This window comes from Protobothrops mucrosquamatus, unplaced genomic scaffold, assembly GCF_001527695.2.
Source record: "Protobothrops mucrosquamatus isolate PMUCROS unplaced genomic scaffold, P.Mucros_1.0 scaffold1347, whole genome shotgun sequence".
NCBI lineage: Eukaryota > Metazoa > Chordata > Lepidosauria > Squamata > Viperidae > Protobothrops > Protobothrops mucrosquamatus.
Window position 1 is genome coordinate 68,248 of NW_015387543.1, and position 21,828 is coordinate 90,075.

Here is a 21,828-nt window from a genome sequence, read left to right on the forward strand (position 1 = left end):
TCCCTTCCTTCCGCCGCGCCCTTAAGACATGGCTATTCCAACAAGCAGGACTGGCCTAGGGGGAATTTTTAGTGGGGTTTTAAGAATAATTTTAAATTGACATAGGCCACATCAAATATTTCATTTTAATTAGGTTTTAAAGTGGGTATTTTTATCTTTGTATTTGTTTTACCAGGCTGTCAGCCGCCCTGAGTCCGTAGGAGAAGGGCGGGATAAAAATCCAAACAAACAAACAAATAAATAAATAAATAAATAAATAAATAAATAAACAATAAAGAGGGCCCTATCATTTCTCCATTGAATACTGGTACCCTATGATTATTGGATATAAATGGTGTTTACAAGGTTTTTTTTAATTCTCTTTTTAGAGTATCTCTAAAAGCTGGAAATGTTCTTACTTTTTTGCAGATCTTATCAAAAAGTTAGTGCAGCAGACATTTGGAAATAAGCCTGGTGATTATCAAAAGGTAACTTTATTGCTTTATTTACATTTTCATGTAATATATATTTGAAATTTTCTTTGCAAGCTAAATATTATTAGGTTAACTCTGCCACATTTCCTGATTTTCCAGATTCTACAGGTAAAGATCTGCCTGCTGTTTCCTTTTGCTTTATGTCCAAGTAATTTACATATAATTCAGTATTTTCCCAAAAGATTTAGGAGATCTTTAAAATAAAAATGAAAACATTATTTCTTTTTGCATAGTGTTTCTTTTAAACCAATCACTTTTGCTGATAATATGTTGTTGCAAAAGGATGTTAAGATAAACTGAGTTCTGTAAACACAGTGAAAGTTTCTCATCACTCAGACTTTTGAATGCAGTTTCTTTATACTTGTTTCTTCCTTGCATAATCAGCTTTGGGAGAATCTCTTTATTTGCAATACTTTCCATTTGAATGAAATTAACCCTTTCTGGCACAGCATGTAGCATTATGCTGTGTGTTCATGGATGTGCTCATGTTACAGAATGGGCTCCACAGTTCTGATAACTATCTCCTGTTGTTTAGATCAGACATGTCATATTTAATTTTTTTTTATTTTTCCAAACTCTCCCCCATACATATACCATGATATTTATCAGATGTTAACATACATTCTTTTTACATTCTTATATATAAGATACTTTTAATAAAATGAAATAAATACATGCACATGACTTTTGGTGTTGCTCGCCCATTTCCCCTTTCACTGTATCCACACTCCTTCTTCTCTACCTTCTTTCTCCCTTTCTTCTCTTTCTTCCCTACTTCCCTCTTCTTCTCCTCTCCTCTTTCCTTCAACACTCTCCTCCCCTTTCTCCCCACTTCTCCTCTTCTCCTCCAACCTTCCTACTTCCTTCCCCCCTCCTTTCCCTCTCATCCCTCTTCAGATACAATTCAGGGGTAATGTCCGAGCAACTCCTCTCTCCAAATTTCCCTATCTGTATTATATACAATAAGATTAATTTTCTCTTACATTAATACTTCTATTTATCTAACCTTCTCGGTATATACTTCTATAAATATTTATACAACCTCCAGTTATTCAATACTGTGTCGCCTGGGTCTCCCTCCTTATCTGCCCCTTCTTCTTCCATCTAAATTGATGTTAACTATCTTTTAACCGTATTCTCTTTTCAGCCAATCATAAAAAGTTCCCCAGATTTCATAGTACTCTGACTCTGTCTTATCTTTAATCGTCATTGTTAGTCTATTCATTTCTGCACATTCCAGTATTTTCCCAATCACCTCTCCCTCTGGGGGGGCTTTCAGTGCTTTCAAATTTTGTACAAACACAATCCTGGCTGCCATAATTATATGAATAATTAAATATGTTTTCTCTTTATTGTATTTCCCTGGTAGAATACCCAACAGGAATATTTCTGGTCTTAGTTGTTGTATCCTCTTTTCTATCCATATTCTAATTATATTCCAATAAGTTTTAGCTTCTACACATGTCCACCACATATGGTAGAAGGAACCTGGTATCTGATGACATTTCCAACATTTCATAGACCTGTCCTTAAATATTTTGGCTAATCTTTCTGGAGACATGTGCCATCTGTAAAACATTTTGTATATATTTTCTTTATACACAGTCGCCATTGTCAATTTATAGTTTCTTTCCCATAGTTGCTGCCATCTATTTAATTCAATTGTGTATCCAAAATTCCTTGTCCATTTTATCATTGTCTCTTTCACTTGTTCCTCCTCTAACTCCATATGTAGTAGATAACTGTACATTTTTTTAATCCATTTTTCTTCCGTTCCTGTGAGTATTTCATCTCTCTGTTGTCCCCAAATTAACACCATCTATTTTAACATCTTTTTCATATCTAGATTGTATTTGCGTTCTCATGTACCAATCCATCTTTATTCCTTGTTCCTCTAATTGTTGTTTGGTTTTCAACTCCCCCATATAGATCAGACATGTCAAACACAAGGCCCGGGGGCCAGATGCGGCCCATGAAGTGTTTTCCATCCTGGAAACAGTGAGGGAACAGCCCCTGTTGCCTTGGCCATGCCCCAGGCCAGCCGGGAGCTAATATACAATTTTGTGGTGGCCATCTATGCTGAAAATTATTCAGTCTTAGCTCCACAAGGCCATCTGGAAACAGCAAGGAACCAGCCCTGCTGCATCGGCCCGCCCCCTGGGTGCATGCTGGGGAGGTGTCACCCTTTGTGAGGAATGAAGAAATTGATATGCAGATTCTGAGGTTTTGCTGGTTAAAGAAATACAGGAAACCAGAAAGTGCCTTTAAAGTTTTACGTGTTTATTCAGCTGAATAGAGACGGACTTCTCTAAATGAGGGGAGCAACAAATGACAAGAAATCCTTGTATTTATTCTGTATGATTACATAAGCAACCCATCCAGCAAGCTGACACATATAAGATAAAGAGTGCACCCAGTAAGTCTGGCATACTGTAGATAAGAAGGAAGAAAGCAGAATTAGCTAAACATGTTCTCATTTGAGTGTTACTTAAAGATATCATATGTTCTTGGGTGGGTTAGGACATTGGGTGTTGTCCTTGCTATCCTTTCCTGACCCTGCATCCAGGATTACAAGTGACCAAAGAGAGAGAAGCCATCTATATGTATTCATAATTAATACTGTCCCCTAATTCCTGGTAATCAAAATGCACCATCACCTGGAAGTAGCCAGCAAATGGCCCTCGCCTACTTCACATATCTGGCTTGATGGGCTCCGGGGGAGGGGTTTTGGCAGGCAGTGGAGCCCTCTCCTCACAGCGCCAAGAGGCTGAGCTGGGTGGGGCAAATCGAAAAAGAAGCGTGACGCCGCCCAGCCCCCAGCCTGCCCAGTTTCGGCCTACAGCGGGGTGCTCTCCTCACAGCGCCAAGAGGCTGAACTGGGTGATGCAAATCCAAAAAGAAGCGTGACGCCGCCCAGACCCCAGCCTGCCCAGTTTCAGCAGGCAGCAGGGCGCTCTCCTCACAGCGCCAAGAGGTGAGCTAGGTGGTGCGAATCTGATAAAAAGTGCAATGCCTAGCCCCCAGCCTGGCCAGTTTCAGCAGGCAGCAAGGTGCAAAGCTGGCGAGCTTTGCCCCTCCTGGCTCAACCTCTTGGCGCTGTGAGGAGAGCGCCCCGCTGCCTGTTGAGACCGGGCAGGCTGGGGGCTGGGCGGCATTGCGCTTCTTTTCAGATTCGTGCCTCCTGGCTCAGGCTCTCGGTGCTGTCAGGTAAGTGCCTTGCTGCCTGACGAAACCAGGCAGACTGGGGGCTGGGCGGCATGGCACAGGTAACGTTGACTTTTACGCTGCTCATGGCATCCCCTCCCCCAGAGCCCACCAAGCCAGATATGTGAAGTAAATGATGGCCATGTGCTGGCAACTTCCAGGTGATGGTGCATTTCTTCATTCCTCACGAAGGGTGACACCTCCCCAGCTGCGTTTCTTGCCTGTTTTTCTCCCTCCCTCATCTCAAATATTTTCCCACCACTCTGTACTTAGGAAGGAAGGAAGGAAAGAAGGAAAGAAGGAAAGAAGGAAAGAAGGAGAGAGAGGGTCTTAGGGAAGTCCTGCCTTAGTCCTGCCCTGAATGCCCTTTCACCATCCCCTTTCCCCCTCCTCCTGGCCCATCCTGGGGTCTCCCATTCTATTGCTAAGGAAGCTTTGGATACAAAACCGGGTCTCCTCCCATGGAGAGGGAGTGGGCCTCCCTCTGACTTTGCCCTCATACCCATCATGAGCAACTGGCTAAGGAGAGCAAGCACAGCAGCAGCAGCCTTGAGGAGGAGGTAAGTGCAGCTGGGCGCCCCCTTGGGGAAGTGGGGCTGGGCTTGGTGCTGCAGGTGCTCGAGGACAAGGCTGGGCGTTTGACCTCTGTTGCCCAGGGCTCTGGGCAGCCCGCGCCACCATCCAGCCCCCCCCCCGCATGGCCTGAGAGGAACAGTGAAGCTCCTCCAGTGGACCATGCCTTGGCACTTGCCCTGGTCCCGCCCCCTTCTGCCAGAGACCCTCAGATCTGTCCCACTCCTACTCAGGCCCCCACAGGCACCCTTGATGCGAACGATGTAGAGCTGGCCATGCCCACCCAGTAGGCCACACCCACTCCATCCACGCCCATCCAGTAGGCCACACCCACCCTGGCCACACCCACCCGGCCCCCAAGGGCAACCGCAGTGCTGATGCGGCCCTCAATGAAATTGAGTTTGACACCCCTGGTTTAGATGATTTTTCCTGAGAGCCTTAGAGAGGGCAGTCCAATCACAGAAATATCTGCACAATGATTCCATCCCTGATTCCATGTGATAGTTGCACACATCAGATTATAAAAGATTTCTTAATGCTATATTGTTGCATTACTAAGTTCTCTTAAGTGCTGCCAGTAGAGGGAAAGAACAGAGAAGAGAAGAGGATCCGTCACATGTTTTGATGCCCATTTTGATGCCCATTGACACCAAACTGGCAGGAGCAGGCAACACCCCAGAAGACAAACTCAGGATCCAAAAAAATCTTGACAGACTTGAACAATGGGCCCTATCCAACAAAATGAGTTTCATTGTGGAGAAAAGCAAAGTTTTACATTTAGGCAGGAAAAATCAAAGGTACAAGTATAGATTAGGCAAGACCTGGCTTAAAAACAGTAATTGTGAGAGGGACCTTGGAGTTCTAGTGGACAATCACTTAACCATGAGCCAGTAATGTGCAGCAGCAGCCAAAAAAGCCAATACAATCCTGGGTTGTATAAACAGGTTGTAGAATCAAGATCATGCGAATCAGTACTGCTTTATAAAACCCTAGTAAAACCGCACTTGGAATACTGCATCCAATTTTGATCACCATATCACAAAAAAGATGTTGAGAGTGGAAAAAATTCAGAGAAGAGCAATGAGGATGATTAAAGGCCTGGAGACTAAAACATACGAAAAATGGCTACAGGACTTGTGTTTGGGTGGTCTAAAGAAAAGAAGAAATAGGGGAGACATGATAGCAGTATTCCAGTATTTGAGGGGCTGCCACAAAGAAGAGAGGGTCACGTTATTCACCAAAGCACCAGAGGGCAGGACAAGAAACGATTGGAAACTGATCAAACAGAGAATTAAGGAGAAATTTCCTGACAGTGAGGACAATAAACCAGTGGAACAGCTTGCCTTCAAGAATCGTGGGTGCTCCATCACTGGAGATTTTTTAAGAAGAGGCTAGACAGTCACTTGTCTGAAATGATATAGGTTCTCCTGCTTGAGCAGGGAGCTGGACTAGAAGACCTCCAAGGTCCCTTCCAGCTCTATTCCTATTCCTATTCCTATTCCTATTCCTATTCCTATTCCTATTCCTATTCTATTCTATTCTATTCTATTCTATTCTATTCTATTCTATTCTATTCTATTCTATTCTATTCTATTCTATTCTATTCTATTCTATTCTGATTTGGGCAAACTGAATAGGAACTGAATAGAATAGCTGGCCAGTTCAATCATGTAGAGCACTAATTCTCTCTTCCTATAGTTGAAGCAAATCATGGTCCATTAATGGAATATTAATAATCCTTGACATATTCACTTTTGCCTTTAGAATAAGCCAATCAAGAGAAGAATAAAACAGGGCTATCAGATTGGGACTGCAAAAATCTAGAGAACCACAAGATGATAGCAGAAACCTATTTTCAAGATTATTGCCACCATCTAGTGATCATCCAGGGTTTTGCAGCATGTTATCTATTGACTTAAGATCACACTGAGGACCACAATATCCATTGCTAAGCAAGATGGTTGTTAAATGAGTCCTGACTGATTTTACAACCTTTTTTGCCATGGTTGTTAAGCAGATCCCTGCAGTTGTTAAGTGAATCACATGGCTGTTAAGTCCATTGGCTTTACTTGTCGAATGCCGGCTGAAAAGGTCTCAAATGGCAATTACATGACCCCAGTTCACAGCAGCTGTTGTAAATACATGTGTCATGGTTCCAACAGATGAAACCCTTCAAAATAACTTCGAGGCATTGTTTTCCTTAAATAATCTTTTATTCGGGAAACAAAGTATCGGTACTATATAGTTGAACCCAAAAACTAAATTCCGTTCTCCCTGATACAAAGTAACAAAATGCAATTCCCACCCCCAATAAACTGTCATAAATCACATTCCCCAATTAGCTTAAAGCGCGGGCTTTCTCCTTAGCTCCACAGCCCGCCAAAACGTTATCAGCTTGTCCTTGGGTTCCCACCACAGCGTTATGTTATGGATAGCTGAGTTTACATTCCAGCCCCCCACCTCTGCTGCACCTAATTTCTAAAGCAAGAAAAAAAATGTTAAAGGAATAGAGAAAATGGCTGCATTTTCATCAGTTGTCAAAGTGGGAACATCCAATGTTAGCAGCGTTGACATCTGGCCCCCCTTGCAAATAGGACAAATCCTATAATTCAAACAAAGTTATAGGTTAGGGATTGTCCCTTGATTTATTAGGGTGTTTCTCATAGAATCTATTAATGAGTCTGTCGGCTTTTACATCACTAGATTTTACCCATGTGGCTTCAGACAATGGATATCCTTTCCACTGCACTAAGTACTGTAACTTTCCCTTAAAAATTCTAGAATCAAGAATACACTTCACTTCGTAATGAGTCTGTCCAGCTATCACGAGAGGTCCAGTGCCTTCTTAGGGGGAGGTCATAAAGTGGAACCCCGAAAAGGTTTCAATAGGCTATAATGGAACAAAGGGTGGACTTTCCCTAGGAGTCTGGGAAGTTTTAATTCTAATGTGACTGGGTTAATGATTCTCACTATGGGGAAGGGACCCAGGTACTTCGGTCCTAACTTCTTACTAGGCAACTTAAGTCATAAATATTTTGTGGATAAATAGACTTTTTTCCCAACTTGGAATTATCTTTGGGGAGCCCTTTTTTATCGGCTTGCTTTTTATAGGCTTTTCAGAAGCCCTTTTCAGAGTGATTTTCGTGTTTTTCCATACTTCCTCCCACCCTCTCACCACTGGTCAAGCGTTTGGGAAGTAGAGGGCCCCTGAGGATATTCGGGTATTGGGCTGAACTCTTTTCCTGTGGCAACTTTAAAAGGCGTAAAACCAGTGCTGCTGTGAACAGAGTTATTGTAAGTCACCTCTGCGAAAGGGAGGAGGTCAGTCCAGTTCATTTGCTGATAGTCCACATAGCGTCTGAGATACTGCTCCACCATTGAATTCACTGATTCAGCCACCCCATTTGTAGATGGGTGAAAAGCCAACAATAGACCTTGTGACGAGCCAATTATCTTGAGGAAACCCCTCCAGAATGTGGCCGTAAATTGCACCCCTCGGTCTGAGATTATTCACTTTGATGCGCCGTATATTCTGTAGATGTGTTTTAAAAACATCTTGGTTAATCTTTGGGCTGATGGGAGTCCTTTGCAGGTGATGAAATGAGCTTGTTTTGAAAATAGGTCTATCACAGTCCAAATCACCATATTCCCCCTACTTTCAGGTAATTCTACTATAAAATCCATAGCAATTTCTTCCCATGGTTGGGAAGGGTCCGCAACTGATTGTAATAGTCCAGGGGTTTTTCCAGGAATTCTTTTTATGGTGACACATATAGCACAGCTCTTGACATAGTTCTCTACATCCTGTTTTAAACCCAGCCACCAAAATTGCCGATGAACCAGATGCAGTGTTTTTAAATATCCAAAGTGACCAGCTTGTTTCACATCATGACCGTGCCGAAGAGCATTAAGGCGGAGGGTTTCAGGCAGATACAACTTCCCCCCTTTATAAGCCAAACCATCCCTGCACATCAATGGGTAACATATTTTTGAAGTTCTCTGAAATTTTTGGTAGCTTAGCTTTTTCCATGTATTGCATTATTTTTTTCCTGGGAGATTTCTTCTGTATCATACAGTTTTTCATAAAATTCTTTAACTATTTTTTTATTGTGTCATTTTGAAATTGTAGGCAACCTTTCTCATCTTGCAGTTTGTTTATCAGTTTCTTCTCTCTTTCTTTTTTCAATTTATAAGCTAACCATCTACTTGGCTTGTTAGCATTTTCAAAGAAATTTTGCTTTGCCTTTTTAATTTGTTGAGCCAATTCTTCAGCTTCTACTAAATTTAATTTGTGTTTTATTATCTCCATTTGTCTTTTAAGAGTTTTTCTTTGTGGATCTATTTGAAATTCTAACTCCACTTTTTTAAATTCTTCCTTTAACCTCGTTTGTTGCTGTTTTTTTCTTTGTTCTTTTTCGCTATATAGGTTATGGCTAGTCCTCTAAAATATAATTTGGCCGTGTCCCACACATTTTGAAGTGATGTCTCTTCTTTCTTATTTTCTTTGAAGAAGAATTCCATTTCCTTTACTGTTACTTGTATAAATTCTTTCTCTTTTAGTAAAGATTGATTCAGTGTCCATCTTAGTTTTTTCTTTACTCCTCTCCAGGTCAACTTTATCGGATTATGATCAGCCCCTATATTAATTTCTATCTCAATCTCATGTATATTTGTTCTTAGTTCAGGAGACATCCATATCATGTCAATTCTAGACCATGATTTATGCCTATTCGAATAAAATGTATACTGGGATGTTTTTTTTATTTTTTAAAAAATATTTTATTGTTTTTTTACAATAACAATATCCAGTGCCTGGTGCACAGCATGTTGTCTTGGTTTATATATTTGGGGAAAAAGCAATAATAATTAATTAACAGTCAATAATGATTGATTTTGATAATTCCATAATTATTATATTGATTAATAATATATTTCTTTGATCTTCCCTTCTCCCAATTGTAGTCTCCCTCTTCAACCTTAAACAAATATAATTCTTAATATTTTCAATGTATAAATGATTAAATATAGACATTTTTTCATATTTGTACAGATAATGATAACATCTATATTAACATATTTTTATCAGCTTATATTATTCTTATAAAATCATCTCATTAGTTCACCTTGCATCCTATTTTTGTGATTTTTGTTTAAGCTTAATTTCCCCTTTATATTCGATCCATTCTTATCAGTCATGACTTTCTCAATGCTAGTCATCTTTCCATTTAAGTACACCATCCCAATATTTTCATATTTCATGCATTGTAAAAATACTGTACTTCTTATAGCATCTGCATATAACATCCTTTCTGATCAGCTTATATTTCACTTATATTTATAAAAGTTACTGTCAGAACCCACTTATTGGGAGGGGGCTATCTTTATTAAATATTTATTCTTCTTTCCTGCAGGTTCTGTCATTCTCTTGGGTGGAGGGGGGAAGCTATGGGAACTACAGTGTATTTTCTTTTCTTCGCTATAGCCACTACAATGTATCCTCTCCGCTTATTCTATCTGTTTGCTCTTTGAACTATTTCCCCTTGGTGCCAACCTTGGGTGAGAAAGGAATGTGCCTGTGACCATCTGGTTTACCTCTAGCTATGAAAGAGAAGGTGCGAAGACCTAACAACAGCCTTACAGCCTTGAGCATGATGTCTTATCAGCTCCTTTCCCACATCAGGTTCAATACCTGGGGATTGGCCCATTTGAATTGACTGGATGAACTATTGGAGTGGGGTTTGCTTATTGCTCTTTTAATCTACTGATTCATGCAGGAACCCCTCAGATCCTGCCTATATGCCTGCTGTCAACTTCTCCTAATAAAAGTTCCTTTTGGGATGAATCCGAGTCCTGCTTTCTTGGGAAGAGGTTTTGAAGCGGGTCCTTACAGTTATATCATCCCAATATTTTTATATTTCATATATTGTAAAACATACTATACTACTTAAATCTCTTATCCCTCTTGTTATAGGGCCCCTTTATGTTCAAAGTTCTCTATTCTTTTAACCATATTCAAACAGTGTTTGCTCATGTAATACTCCATCTGGTAGAGTGAATCAAATCTCTTGAATTTGTCTCTAGCCTTCTTCTTTTGTCAAGTAGCTTTCCAAGTTGATATATTCCGGTTACCCGACAGTTCCTGTGTTTTTGTAAGTATTGTTGGGAATAAAGAAGATAAAATAGGTAAAATATATACTTTCTGTCTCCCAAACTCTGATGATTCTCCTGGGAATTCCATTTTTTTTGTTATATCAAAGTCTTGTAGATAGCTCCACTATCCCGCAGCCATGCCCTATAGCGCAAAACTGGAAGTTCCTACACTGGGATTTGGGGGGGGTGTCATTTCTCTCCACATATTCTGTATGCAAATTTCTTCTGTCATTTTAAAAAATGCCTTAGGTAGTATCTTTCTCCCTCTTTTCCATATTTTACTGCTTCTATAGTCTATTTTTCCATCTACAATTGCATTAAAGTCTCCTATTAAGCAAATATTTTGATGTTCTGTTTCCAATATTTTCTTATGTAGTTTTTGGTAGAATTCATCTTGTTTGTTATTTGGTGCATATATTGCTACCATCAATATCTATTTTTGGTTTATCGTTATTTCCACCATTAAGATTCTTCTTTCTTTGTCTGAGTAGACCTGTTTAGAGTCCATTGTCTCCTTAATATATAAGGCTACTCCTCTTCTTTTGTTGTGCTGATGATAAATAAAGTTTCCCAATTTTCAGGCATTCCAAAAATTTGTAATGTTGTCTTTTTATGTGGTTTCTTGAAAGCAAATTATATCCATTTTTAATTTTTATAGTTGTGTGGAAAAAATTCTTTTTGAAGGGGAGTTCAATCCATTTATATTTATTGAGATAATTCCATTTTCCTTCTCCATCTTTTTTATTTATATTTAGGTTTTATTCTCCTAATAGTTCTTCCCTGTCTCTGTTCTCTTGCCATTGCCCCTCCTTCTTGGTCTGTATTTTCTATTTCTTCTTCTTCTCTTCATATAGCCATCTCTTCTTTTGCTGACTCTTCCTGTTTTCTAAATTCACTATCTACTTGAGATTCTGAAATCTTTTCTTCAAAAAAAGTTATATGTCTGTCATAAAATTCTGTTGCCTTAAAGATGGAGTCCAATCTGTATCTTTTAGTGTCCCAGTTAATTAAAATCCCCTCTGGGACCAGTCATCTAAAATTCACTCCTTTTTTGATTAATTTAGTTGTCAAAATTGATATTGTTTTCGTGAATCTCTTATCCTCCTAGGGATCTGTTTCAAAACCACAATTTCCTTTTCTCTGTATCGCAATGGGTCATCCCTTACTCTTCTCAATATTTCATCCCTTATTGATTTCTTCACAAATCTAATATGTACCTCCCTGTGCACTTTATATATCCTTGCATAGCTTGAGTTAATTTTAAATATTTTATCAATTTCTCCTTCCATTTCTTGTTTTCCAATTTCTAACGCTTCTGCTAACAGCTCTATAATCAGTTCTGTAAGATCTTTTTCCTTGTCTTCAGGTATATTCTGAAATCTTAAGAAATAGGATGCCTTTTCCATTTCCAACACTGCCACTGTATCCTCCAGGTTTTTATTTCCCTGTATCAGTCTTTGATCTTCTCCTTTTCCTCCATTTTTTGGTCAGTTTCCTCTGATTTGTCTTCTATTTTCTGAATTCTTTGTTCATTCTTTGTGATCATTTGCTGAAAGTTTTCTAGTTGTGGGTTTATATTAAAAACTTGCTCATTTATCTTATCCAAGTTGCCTTTTGTCTCATCATGGTTTCTTCTTGTAACTTCTTTGTGTGAGGCAATTGCCTCTTGAATTTATTGCAGTGTAGACTGCATGTCCTTCTGGAATTTGTTGGCTTTTTCTTCTTGGAGCATTGATTCTATAGATCTCTAATGTACAGGACTAGGGGCTCCAGAGGAAGGTGCAGAGGATGGTTTTTAACCAATTTTAGCTAAATTTGAGACACTCATTTTGTTCCCACCCTCCAAATATTCTGTCATATCTGTTATGTTCCCTGGATACTAGCCTTATCCAGAGCAACCAATATTATAGCCAATACAACAATATACTTGTCATGGTTCTGACAGACAGAGATGAATAAAGCAAAACTCCGAGGCTTGCAAATTCCTCAAAGAACATGTTTATTAGTTACAAAGTATCAGCACATCAAAAGTGAAACCAAGTCTGGAGATACACGTAACAATTCCCCAATACAAAGTTAAAAAATCCCATCCATAGAACTACGCAAGCAACTATGTTCCCTAATACATCTCCACAGTGGGCTTTTTACGCAATGCCCAGCCTGCACTCTCAAGAGAAGCTGATGACCTTGGATCCCATGGGACAAAAAAAATATTTTAATTAGCGAAGCACCTGGGCAAACCCCCGCCCTCCATTCTATATGTCAACCGAAAATGAGTAGAAAAAATGGCTGCAGCCATGCTCATTTGTAGAGTTGATAGTCTGCCCCTCTCAGAAAGAGTCTCCTGTAGGGGAAGCAAAAAGTAGGTTAAATATTTCCTCGAGGCTTGTGAGGATATTTATCGTAAAAAAAAATATTAATCTGTGCACTTTCACATTGGTACATTTCTCCCATGTAGCTTATGACAGGGGATAGCCTTTCCACTGAACGAGGTACTGTAACTTTCCCTTGCACAACATAGAATCAAGAATTCATTTTATTTCATAATGTGTCTCCCCCTCTACCACTACTGGACCCAGCAGCTTCTTTGGGACAGATCTCAAAGAGGATTCCAATACAGGTTTTAATAGACTGTAATGAAACACAGGGTGAACTTTGCCCAACAATCGTGGAAGTTTCAATTCCACTGTGACGGTTTATGATTTTAGTGATGGAAAAAGGACCAAGGAATTTTGGCCCAAATTTTCTACTGGGTAACTTTAACCTTAAATATTTCATTGAAAGATAAACTAATTGTCTAACATGAAAAGGTTTCTGCTTGTTTATCTGCTTGTTCCATGTAAACTTTGGTGGCCTTGGTCAGTGCCTTCTTTACATGTCACCCATTGATCCAAAATCTGGGAAGTAGGAGGCTCCTGTGGGTACTAAGGCATGGGCACAAAATCTCGACCCATTACTATTTAAAATGGGGTGAGTACAGTGCTTCAGTGCACAGTATTGTTGTAGGCCACCTCTGCGAAAAACAGGAGATCAGCCCAATTAGTCTGCTGGTAATTTACATAACACCTGAGGTATTGTTCCACCATTGCATTAGCTTTCTCAGGAGCTCCATTAGTATTCAGATGAAAAGCTGATGAAAGCCCCTGGGTGGACCCAATCAGTTTAACAAACTCCCTCCAGAATTTAGCAGTAAACTGGACCCCTCTGTCAGAAATAATCCGCTTTGGGGCACCATGGAGTTGATATATGTGTTTTAAAAAGTTTGGTTAGCTTCTGGGCAGAGGGAAGTCCCGAGCAAGTAATGAAATGTGCCTGTTTGGAAAATAGATCAATCACAGTCCATATTACAGTGTTTCCCTTGCTCTCAGGTAATTCCACTATAACATCCATGGCTATCTCCTCCCAAGGCTGAGAGAGTTCAGCAACTTGTTGCAATAATCCTGGGGGTTTTCCAGGATGCCTCTTCATGGTAGCATAAATGGCACAACTCTTAACATAACTCTCAATGTCTTTCTTCATTCCTGTTCACCAAAATTGGCTCCGCACCAGATGCAATGTCTTTAAAATTCCAAAGCGACCTGCTTGCTTAGCGTCATGATTCCATTGCAATGCTTGGAGTCTGAGGCCATCTGAGAGGTATAACTTAGAACCCTTCCAAACCAGTCCCCCTCTTAGGGTTAAAATAGATCTGTTATCTTTAAACCAGGCATCAGTCTCTAACTTCTCCTTCAATTCCTTTAGTGAGCAATTGTCAGGACCAGCAGGGGGTCGCTGTGTCTGTGATCTGGTTGTTATTTGAGCAGTGGATTGTGGCAGAGAAATAATGGAGTTAATTACTTCCTCTTGGTGGCTCTTGAACTGGATGCATTCTAGATAAGGCATCAGCCAAAAAGTTCTTATCCCCTGGAAAATATTTTAAAGTGAAATTAAAATGATTGAAGTACTGAGCCCACCGAACTTGTTTCGGGGATAATTTATGGGTGGTTTTCAGAGCTTCCTAATTTTTGTGATCAGTCCACACTTTAAAAGGTATTTCCCCCCTTTCCAAGAAATGACACGATATCAGCAATGCCCAACGAACTGTAAAAGACTTTTTCTCCCAAACAGCCCACCTCCTCTTAGTGTCAGTTAATTTTTGGGAAGTGTAAGCACAAGATTGTTAACTCCCCTCTGTGGTTTCTTTGTAAGAGGATGGTACCTACGGCCACGTCACGTGCATCAGCTTGAATGATGAATTGTTGTTCAGGGTCAGGGTGCTTAAGGATTGGTTCAGCTGCAAAGAGTCTCTTTACTTTTTTGAATGCGGCCTGGCACTCTAACAACCATTGCAATGGCTGACAAGGTCGGGGTTTCCCCCCTCCTTTTCCTGTTTTGAGTAAATTGATGATTGGCATGGCTATCTTTGCAAAATAGGGAATAAATTGACAATAAAAGTTGGCAAACCCCAGAAAACTTTGAAGCTGTTTGCGGGTGCAGGGGGGTTGCCATTCTAGTATTGCTTTTACTTTGGCAGAGTCAATCTCTATCCCCTCATTTGAAATCTGATATCCCAGATAATCAAGGCATGAATGGTGAAATTCACACTTTGACAGCTTTGCATACAGTTTGGCTTTTAACATTCTCTTTAACACCTCACTGACTAATTTGATGTGTTCGTCCATGGTTTCGGAATAAATAAGGATGTAATCAAGATAAACCAAACCCCCCTTGTATAAATGATCATGGAGCACTTGATTTATCAATTGCATAAACACAGCCGGGGGGGGGGGGGCTGCAGTCCAAAAGGCATCACTTTAAATTGGAAACTTCCCAAAGAGCAATTAAAGGCATTTTCACTCGTCCCCCTCCTTAATACAAGCCTCTCTTAAATCCAGCTTGGTAAATATTTTTCCTTTAGCCAGGTGGGCTAACATGTCCTTCATCAGGGGGAGGGGGTACATATTTTCTTTGCTGACCATGTTCAGATCTTTAAAATCCACACATAATCTAAGAGACCCATCTTTCTTTTCCTTGAATAGCACGGGAGCAGTCATGCGTGATTTGGCTGGCTGAAAGAAACCCCGAGCTAAGTTTTTATCAATGTACTCTATCAGTTCTTTCATCTCTCTGGGCATCATAAAGTACATCTTTGGTTTTGGGAGCTTGGCACCAGACAGAATTTCAATAGCACAGTCTGTAGCCTGGTATGGGGGAAGGATGTCACATTCCTTCTCACTAAATGCTTCTGCCAAATTATGGTACTCTGTGGGGACAAGTTGAATCCCCAGCAATTTTTTGGCTGCAGTCTTTAGGATTTCGCAGGGCTCCCCTTGAATCTCGCTGATGGCCAGTGTCTTTGTTTTATTGTCAGTGGCAGGTGGGAGGAGCCCTATCCCCAGTCTTAATTTCCGCATTCCCTCCTCCCACCAGATGTTAGGATGCCATTTATCAAGCCATGCAAGCCCCCAAATTACTGCTTCAGTCATCTTCGGAACCACCATTTTCAAACGCACAGGTTCGTTTAGGTGCGTGACAGGTTCCTCCGATGAGGGACCCGTCAGCTTGCTCAAACCTCATGAGTAGGGGCAGTAGTTTAGCTCAGATGCCCAGTTTGAGTATGGTGGGTATGTTAAACTGAGTGCACCCCGAGTCTATTAGGATGTTCAAATTCATGTGGACCCCTGTTTTGGGCACTACTAGCCTGGCAGGAATGGCAAAAGAGGGAATGGGCTGACTCACCATGGGGTCCTCCTCACCTTCCTAGTCACTGTCGTACGGTGCCAGCATCTGCTGTGGCTCAGATTGGGGTTTGGCTTCGAGCTCGGCAGACGGTCCTTTGACACCCGGGTCCTGATGTGCCCAGTTTGTTTTTTCTCTTCCCCCTCTGGGAGCTCTTCACGGTTTTGTGGCAGTGACTGGTACACTCCTGGGTTGAGGGTTAGGAGCCGAGCACTCCACAGCATGGTGAGCCATCTGAACGCACTGGTAGCACTTGATTGGAGCCCTGGCTGGTGCTTGGGAGACACTGGTGGCTGTAGTGGCTTGGGAACTTCGGCCATAAAGGCGTTTTTCCTGGACACATGGCTGTTTGCGTTTGGTGGTGCTTGACTTTCTGGGGTGGTCCAACTTGATGTCTAGTACCACTGCCATGTGGTACCACTCATGCAATAGGTTATGAAAACCTCAAATGAGGCAGGCTTGAAGGAAGTCGCAAACTACTCCTGCTTGAAGTAGTTGATCAGTGATCATTCTGGCCACTGCCCCAGCTAGCTAGCAACTCTCCTGAATTCACAGACATATTCTCTAGTGGGGTGACCTCTTTGCTTCAGGCAGTGGATCTCTTTCTCGGTCAGCAGGGCTTGGGATTTGTCTTCAGAATAACCCCAGAATTGCTCCATGAATAGATTAATGTCATGCAATTCAGGAGTCCCTTCATTATGGAGGTTGGTCACCCAGTCAGCCACTTCCCTCTCTAAATTTGCCACCACAGCATTCACCATCCTAGCCCCATCCAGGTAGGCATAAGCGTAGCGATCTAAATGAGCCCACACCTGGTTTAAGAATAAGGTCAGCTTCTTGGGATTTCCATCAAAGGTGGGCTCGATCGGAGGTGGCTCGAAGCTCGGCAGAGCCCCCTGCACCTGCTGCTGGGCTTGGGTGGCTTGCTGGTCCTGGGGACGTGGCTGCACTACTCTTCAGACGTCTCTTGGCTGGACTCCTGGACTGGCATCTCAAAGCCGCGACAATGGACTTGGCTGGGATACAGGGCTTGGTATCACAGCTGGTTGGGGGATATTCTGGAACTCCAGTGAGGGGGGGAATAGATGGCATTTCCCCCTCATGGCACCCACCTCCTGAGCAATAGGAATTATATCCTTTACCTCCAGCCTGCTGAACTTGTCCTTCAACTGTTCGAGTGATGGGCTGTGGACTGGGATTGCAATCTCCAGTCTTCAGAGTCATCCCATCCCATCAACCCGTTTCCTTTCTTGCTGTCTGCAGACAAACAACCCTGGGACAACAGCAATAAGAACTCCCCTCCAGTGGTTACATGAGTGCTCCTGCACTAAGCGGCAGCCTCAGCTTGATAGAGGTCCACTAGGTACCAGCTTCCCAGGTTGCATCAACCTGGTTTTCGGCTGAGCCCCTGCCAGTGACGCCTCCTCAATGGCTGGAGTGCCAGCCTGCACTCTGCCAGCCTGAGTCCCATTGTGGCTAACAGTGGTTTCAATTTTCTCGTCCATCCCGAGTCTTCACTGAGTCTTTACCACTCTCCCAAAGTGAGTGGGCAGACAGTCAGGGCCCAACACCCCGAGAAAATGAAATTTTATGAGACTTGATTTAATGTCATGGTTTTGACAGACAGAGATGAATAAAGCAGAACTCTGAGGCTTGCAAATTCCTCAAACAACATGTTTATTAGTTACAAAGTATCAGAACATCAAAAGTGAAACCAAGTCTGGAGACATATGTAACAATTCCCCAATACAAAGTTAAAAAATCCCACCCATAGAACTATGCAAGCAACTACGTTCCCCAATACATCTTCTCAGTGGTTTTTTTATGCAAAATCCAGTCTGCAGTCTCGGGAGCAGCCAATGACTTTGGTTCCCACAGGACAAAAGATTATTTTGACTAGTGAAGCACCTGGGCAAACCCCCTCCCTCTATTCTATGTGGCAACCGAAAATGAGTAGGAAAAATGGCTGCAGCCATGCTCATTTGTAGAGTTGACAATACTATTTAAATTTGATTTTAAGTTTAAAATCATCTCATATGATTCTTATAGTCCTTATACGTAGCCTTTGTAATCCAATAGGTTCCAAAGTGTAGGTCCACCACCAGGGGAAAAAATGGTAATCCACCTTTGTCAATCAACACCAAGTCCAAAATGAAAATTACAGAGTCTACCAAAGCTCTTTTATCCAAAAAAACAGAAATTGTCAATCAACAGATGTTTTTAATCCAAGATGTCCTGCCATCCTAGAGTCAATCCATAGGTCTCCCCCAAGCAGAGATAACAAAAGGGCAAATTTTCCTCTTTCTCTAGATAATTCTTGAAGTCAAAAATTAATTGATGTTTATAATCCAAGAAGGTCAGTGAGTTTCAAAATAATCTGTAGCTCCCACTATGCAGAAAACAACCCAGAATGTTTTTCTCCATTTCCAGCTGCTCTCTGCAGAGCTAAAAGCTTCCAAAAACATCAAAGAAGCTAAGTAGTTATCTATGTCTGGGCTTTGTTCCCAATTCACTCCAGACACAACAGATTTTGGTGCTACACCTGTGTTCCACCACTAGATGACATTAGATGTCAATCTTCCAACCGTTAAAGCAAAACTTAAACTTCACCTTGATAATCTTTCAAAAGAGTCTTAACAATTATCTAAGTCCCCAAATTTGTCAAAGTTGTGTCTTTATATTATTTCCAATTTTGTATTATATACTTACCTGTTTCTGTCTCCCAAAAAGATTTAGACCGCTGCTTTTGTTTCTCTGGAGGAGTGGGGCAAAAATCCCCTTCCTTCCGTATCTGAGAGCTTTCTTGCTTTTTGGAGATTTATCTTTTCCAGGGAGTCAGGTTGCAAAATAGTAGAGAAAGGACAGATAGTCTCACCCAGTTCCAGGCACGATGTTTACGATCTGCTGAATAACGCTTTGTTTCTTCGGTTGTCAGTAGCTTCAGACTAACTGCATGAATGCAGCTTGTCTTTCCCCCGCCAGTTTAGAGGGCTTTCCTCAGATCAAACAGATCAACGAGGGTCCCCTCCTTCTTCATCGCCTCTCTGGGGTGACTTTAGACCCCTTTAGGGCCCCCTGGCAGGTGAAATCAACCGTGGGAAGGAGAGCCCCGCTTTCCCTCGGCTGTATCGCCATGACACAAACCAGAAATCATCTCACATGTATCTCTTGTGCGACTTAGACATTTTTGTTCTTTTGAAGAGATGGAGAATTTCTCATTCCAAAGATCATGGCAATTCCATAGCTCTAAAAGTTACAATCAAATATATTTATGAGATTTCTGAGCCAAATTATCAGGCCAAACCTCTTTCATCCTTCATTGCTTTGCTATTAGAACTGGGAGAGATGGTCTGATAGAGGTTATGTGTGACCCTTTTTCTAAATTATTAGTTGTCTTCCCTGCAATAATGGAGAAAACATAATTGCTTTAGAGGATTTTTTTTTCAAACAAATTTTATTGGTTTTTTAATTTTTACATCAGAGTGCTCAAGAAAACACCGTGGCAGAGGGGAAATCAATCATCCAAAAACAAAGTCATACATATATAACTGAAGTTAGTACATTAAAGATTTCCCTCTCTATTTCTCTCACATGATATAACAAATTTAGTTTAATCCATTTCTTCATAAAATTCAGTCAGTTCAAACAATCATCATCCTGCTTTTAAGCTTCACTAATTTCGATTAACACATTCAAATTCATCTTAAATAAACATATTAATAAGACTTCAGGTATCCCTTCTACATAATACATAGTATTCCAACAATAACATTCTAATATTTTCACATATATTCCATTTCTTAATTTAATAGATCATTGGTTAATACCCTTTCTTCTCTTATCGTAAATCTCTCTAGTTCTTCTATTACAAAGTAATTTTCTATATAACCAGAATAAAAAATAAAGAAACATTTCAACCCATTAAATAAAGTTTAAATCTCAACCAAAATAATTATCATGTCTAAAACAAACATATCATTACAAAAATTGTCATCTTATTAATTTCACATACTCAGTTAATTGTCAAATCAATCCAGATCTCTAAAGCCTTTTTGACCCAATAAGTGAGATTTTAAATCACATTTTTAAATCTAACTCTGGCTTTTTTTCTGTGCCAAGCTGGTTTCCATGATGCCGCATCCATGTCATCAAATCTCAATATTTGAGTACTGGTGTTTATCAACAAATTGTTCTGGTCAAAGTTCTCCTCCTCATCTTCCAGTATCATGTAGGTAATATAGTCAATTATGTTCCATATTATGATTATCCAAGTTGTCATAATTTCCAATAGATTGATCTGGAAGTCAGTTCCTGTTGGTTTTAGAAGTGAGAGTGTTTTAGTTGAGGTCATTCTTTGGTCTTCAGAGTTCTCCATAGTTTGTACATAAACTTGTGAGATATCCTCTTCTGTAGTAATTAGTTGACTTGTAGAGTGATCAATTAAAGTCTCAGTCTGGGATTTTGGGTCCAAAGTTTTTCTAAAATTCAATTGGTCACTAGGTTTTTCTTCCATCTCATTAAATTGTGTACACTGTTGCATATAGGCTTCTTCTTGGCCTTTTAAAATTTGAGGCTCAGTTTGTGGTTCTGCAAAATGATCTTTAATTTTTCTCCATGATTTCATATACTCTGTAGCTTCCAATATTTTTTCCAGTATAAGCTCATAATCAAGCTGTGGGTAAGATTCTTCCATTTCCATAGTAAAATAGTATTTTAGTCTTTTAGTAGAAGCTATATTTATTAAAAGTCAATAAACATCTGCCTCCACAGTTTCTAGATCACAAAGTCAACCCACAGCTATTTCCAAGCCTTTATCTTTTCCCTTTTGTTATTATTTGAAAGTCAAATCCATCTTCAAACACCTAGAAACATTACAATTGCAGTAACACATTTCACCACAAGATGTCCTCAGTTTATTTATTATTTATTTATTTATTTATTTATTATTTATATTTCTACCCCGCCCTTCTCCCTGCGGACTCAGGGCGGCTTACAGCCTTTTTAAAAACAAGTACATAACTACAAAAATACTAACGTTAAAAAGTTAATTAAAATAAAATATTATTATAAGGCCTTTATAATTTAATTTTTTAAAAAAATTATTATAAAACCAAGTTAAAAATAACCCTTAGGCCAGTCCTGCCGATTTAAATAGCCATGTCTTGAGGGCGCGGCGGAAGGAGGGGAGATCCAGAATCACCCGGATCTCTGGGGGTAGTTCGTTCCATAGGGTGGGAGCTCCAACCGAGAAGGCCCTCCTCCTGGGGGTCACCAGCCGGCACTGTCTGGCTGACGGCACCCTGAGGAGGCCCTCTCTGTGGGAGCGTATCGGCCGGTGGGAGGTAATCTGAGGCACAAGGCGGTCTCGGAGATAACCAGGTCCGATGCCATGGAGCGCTTTGAAGATGATAATCAGCACCTTGAAGCGCACCCGGAAAACCACCGGCAGCCAGTGCAGCTCGCGCAGCAGCGGCGTTACACGGGAGCGATGAGTCACTCCCAACACCGCCCGCGCGGCTGCATTCTGGACTAACTGGAGCCTCCGAGTGCTCCTCAAGGGGAGCCCCATGTAGAGAGCATTGCAGTAGTCCAGGCGGGAGGTGACAAGAGCATGGGTGACTGTGCGCAAGGCGTCCCGGTCCAGAAAAGGCCGCCGTGAGGCCCCTCCTCAAGAAGCCTTCCCTGGACCCAGATGAGTTGGCCAGCTATC

The 21,828-nt window shown here is 40.9% G+C and overlaps 1 protein-coding gene across 1 annotated transcript in view; it reads left to right on the forward strand.

Annotated features, from left to right (window-relative positions):
- PROM1 (prominin 1) overlaps positions 1–21,828 on the forward strand; it is a 185,930-nt gene that overhangs the window by 47,807 nt on the left and 116,295 nt on the right. The window contains exon 2 of the mRNA XM_015821550.1: positions 409–467. Within this exon, the coding sequence (XP_015677036.1) occupies positions 409–467 (59 nt within the window). The remainder of the gene's footprint in view (positions 1–408; positions 468–21,828) is intronic.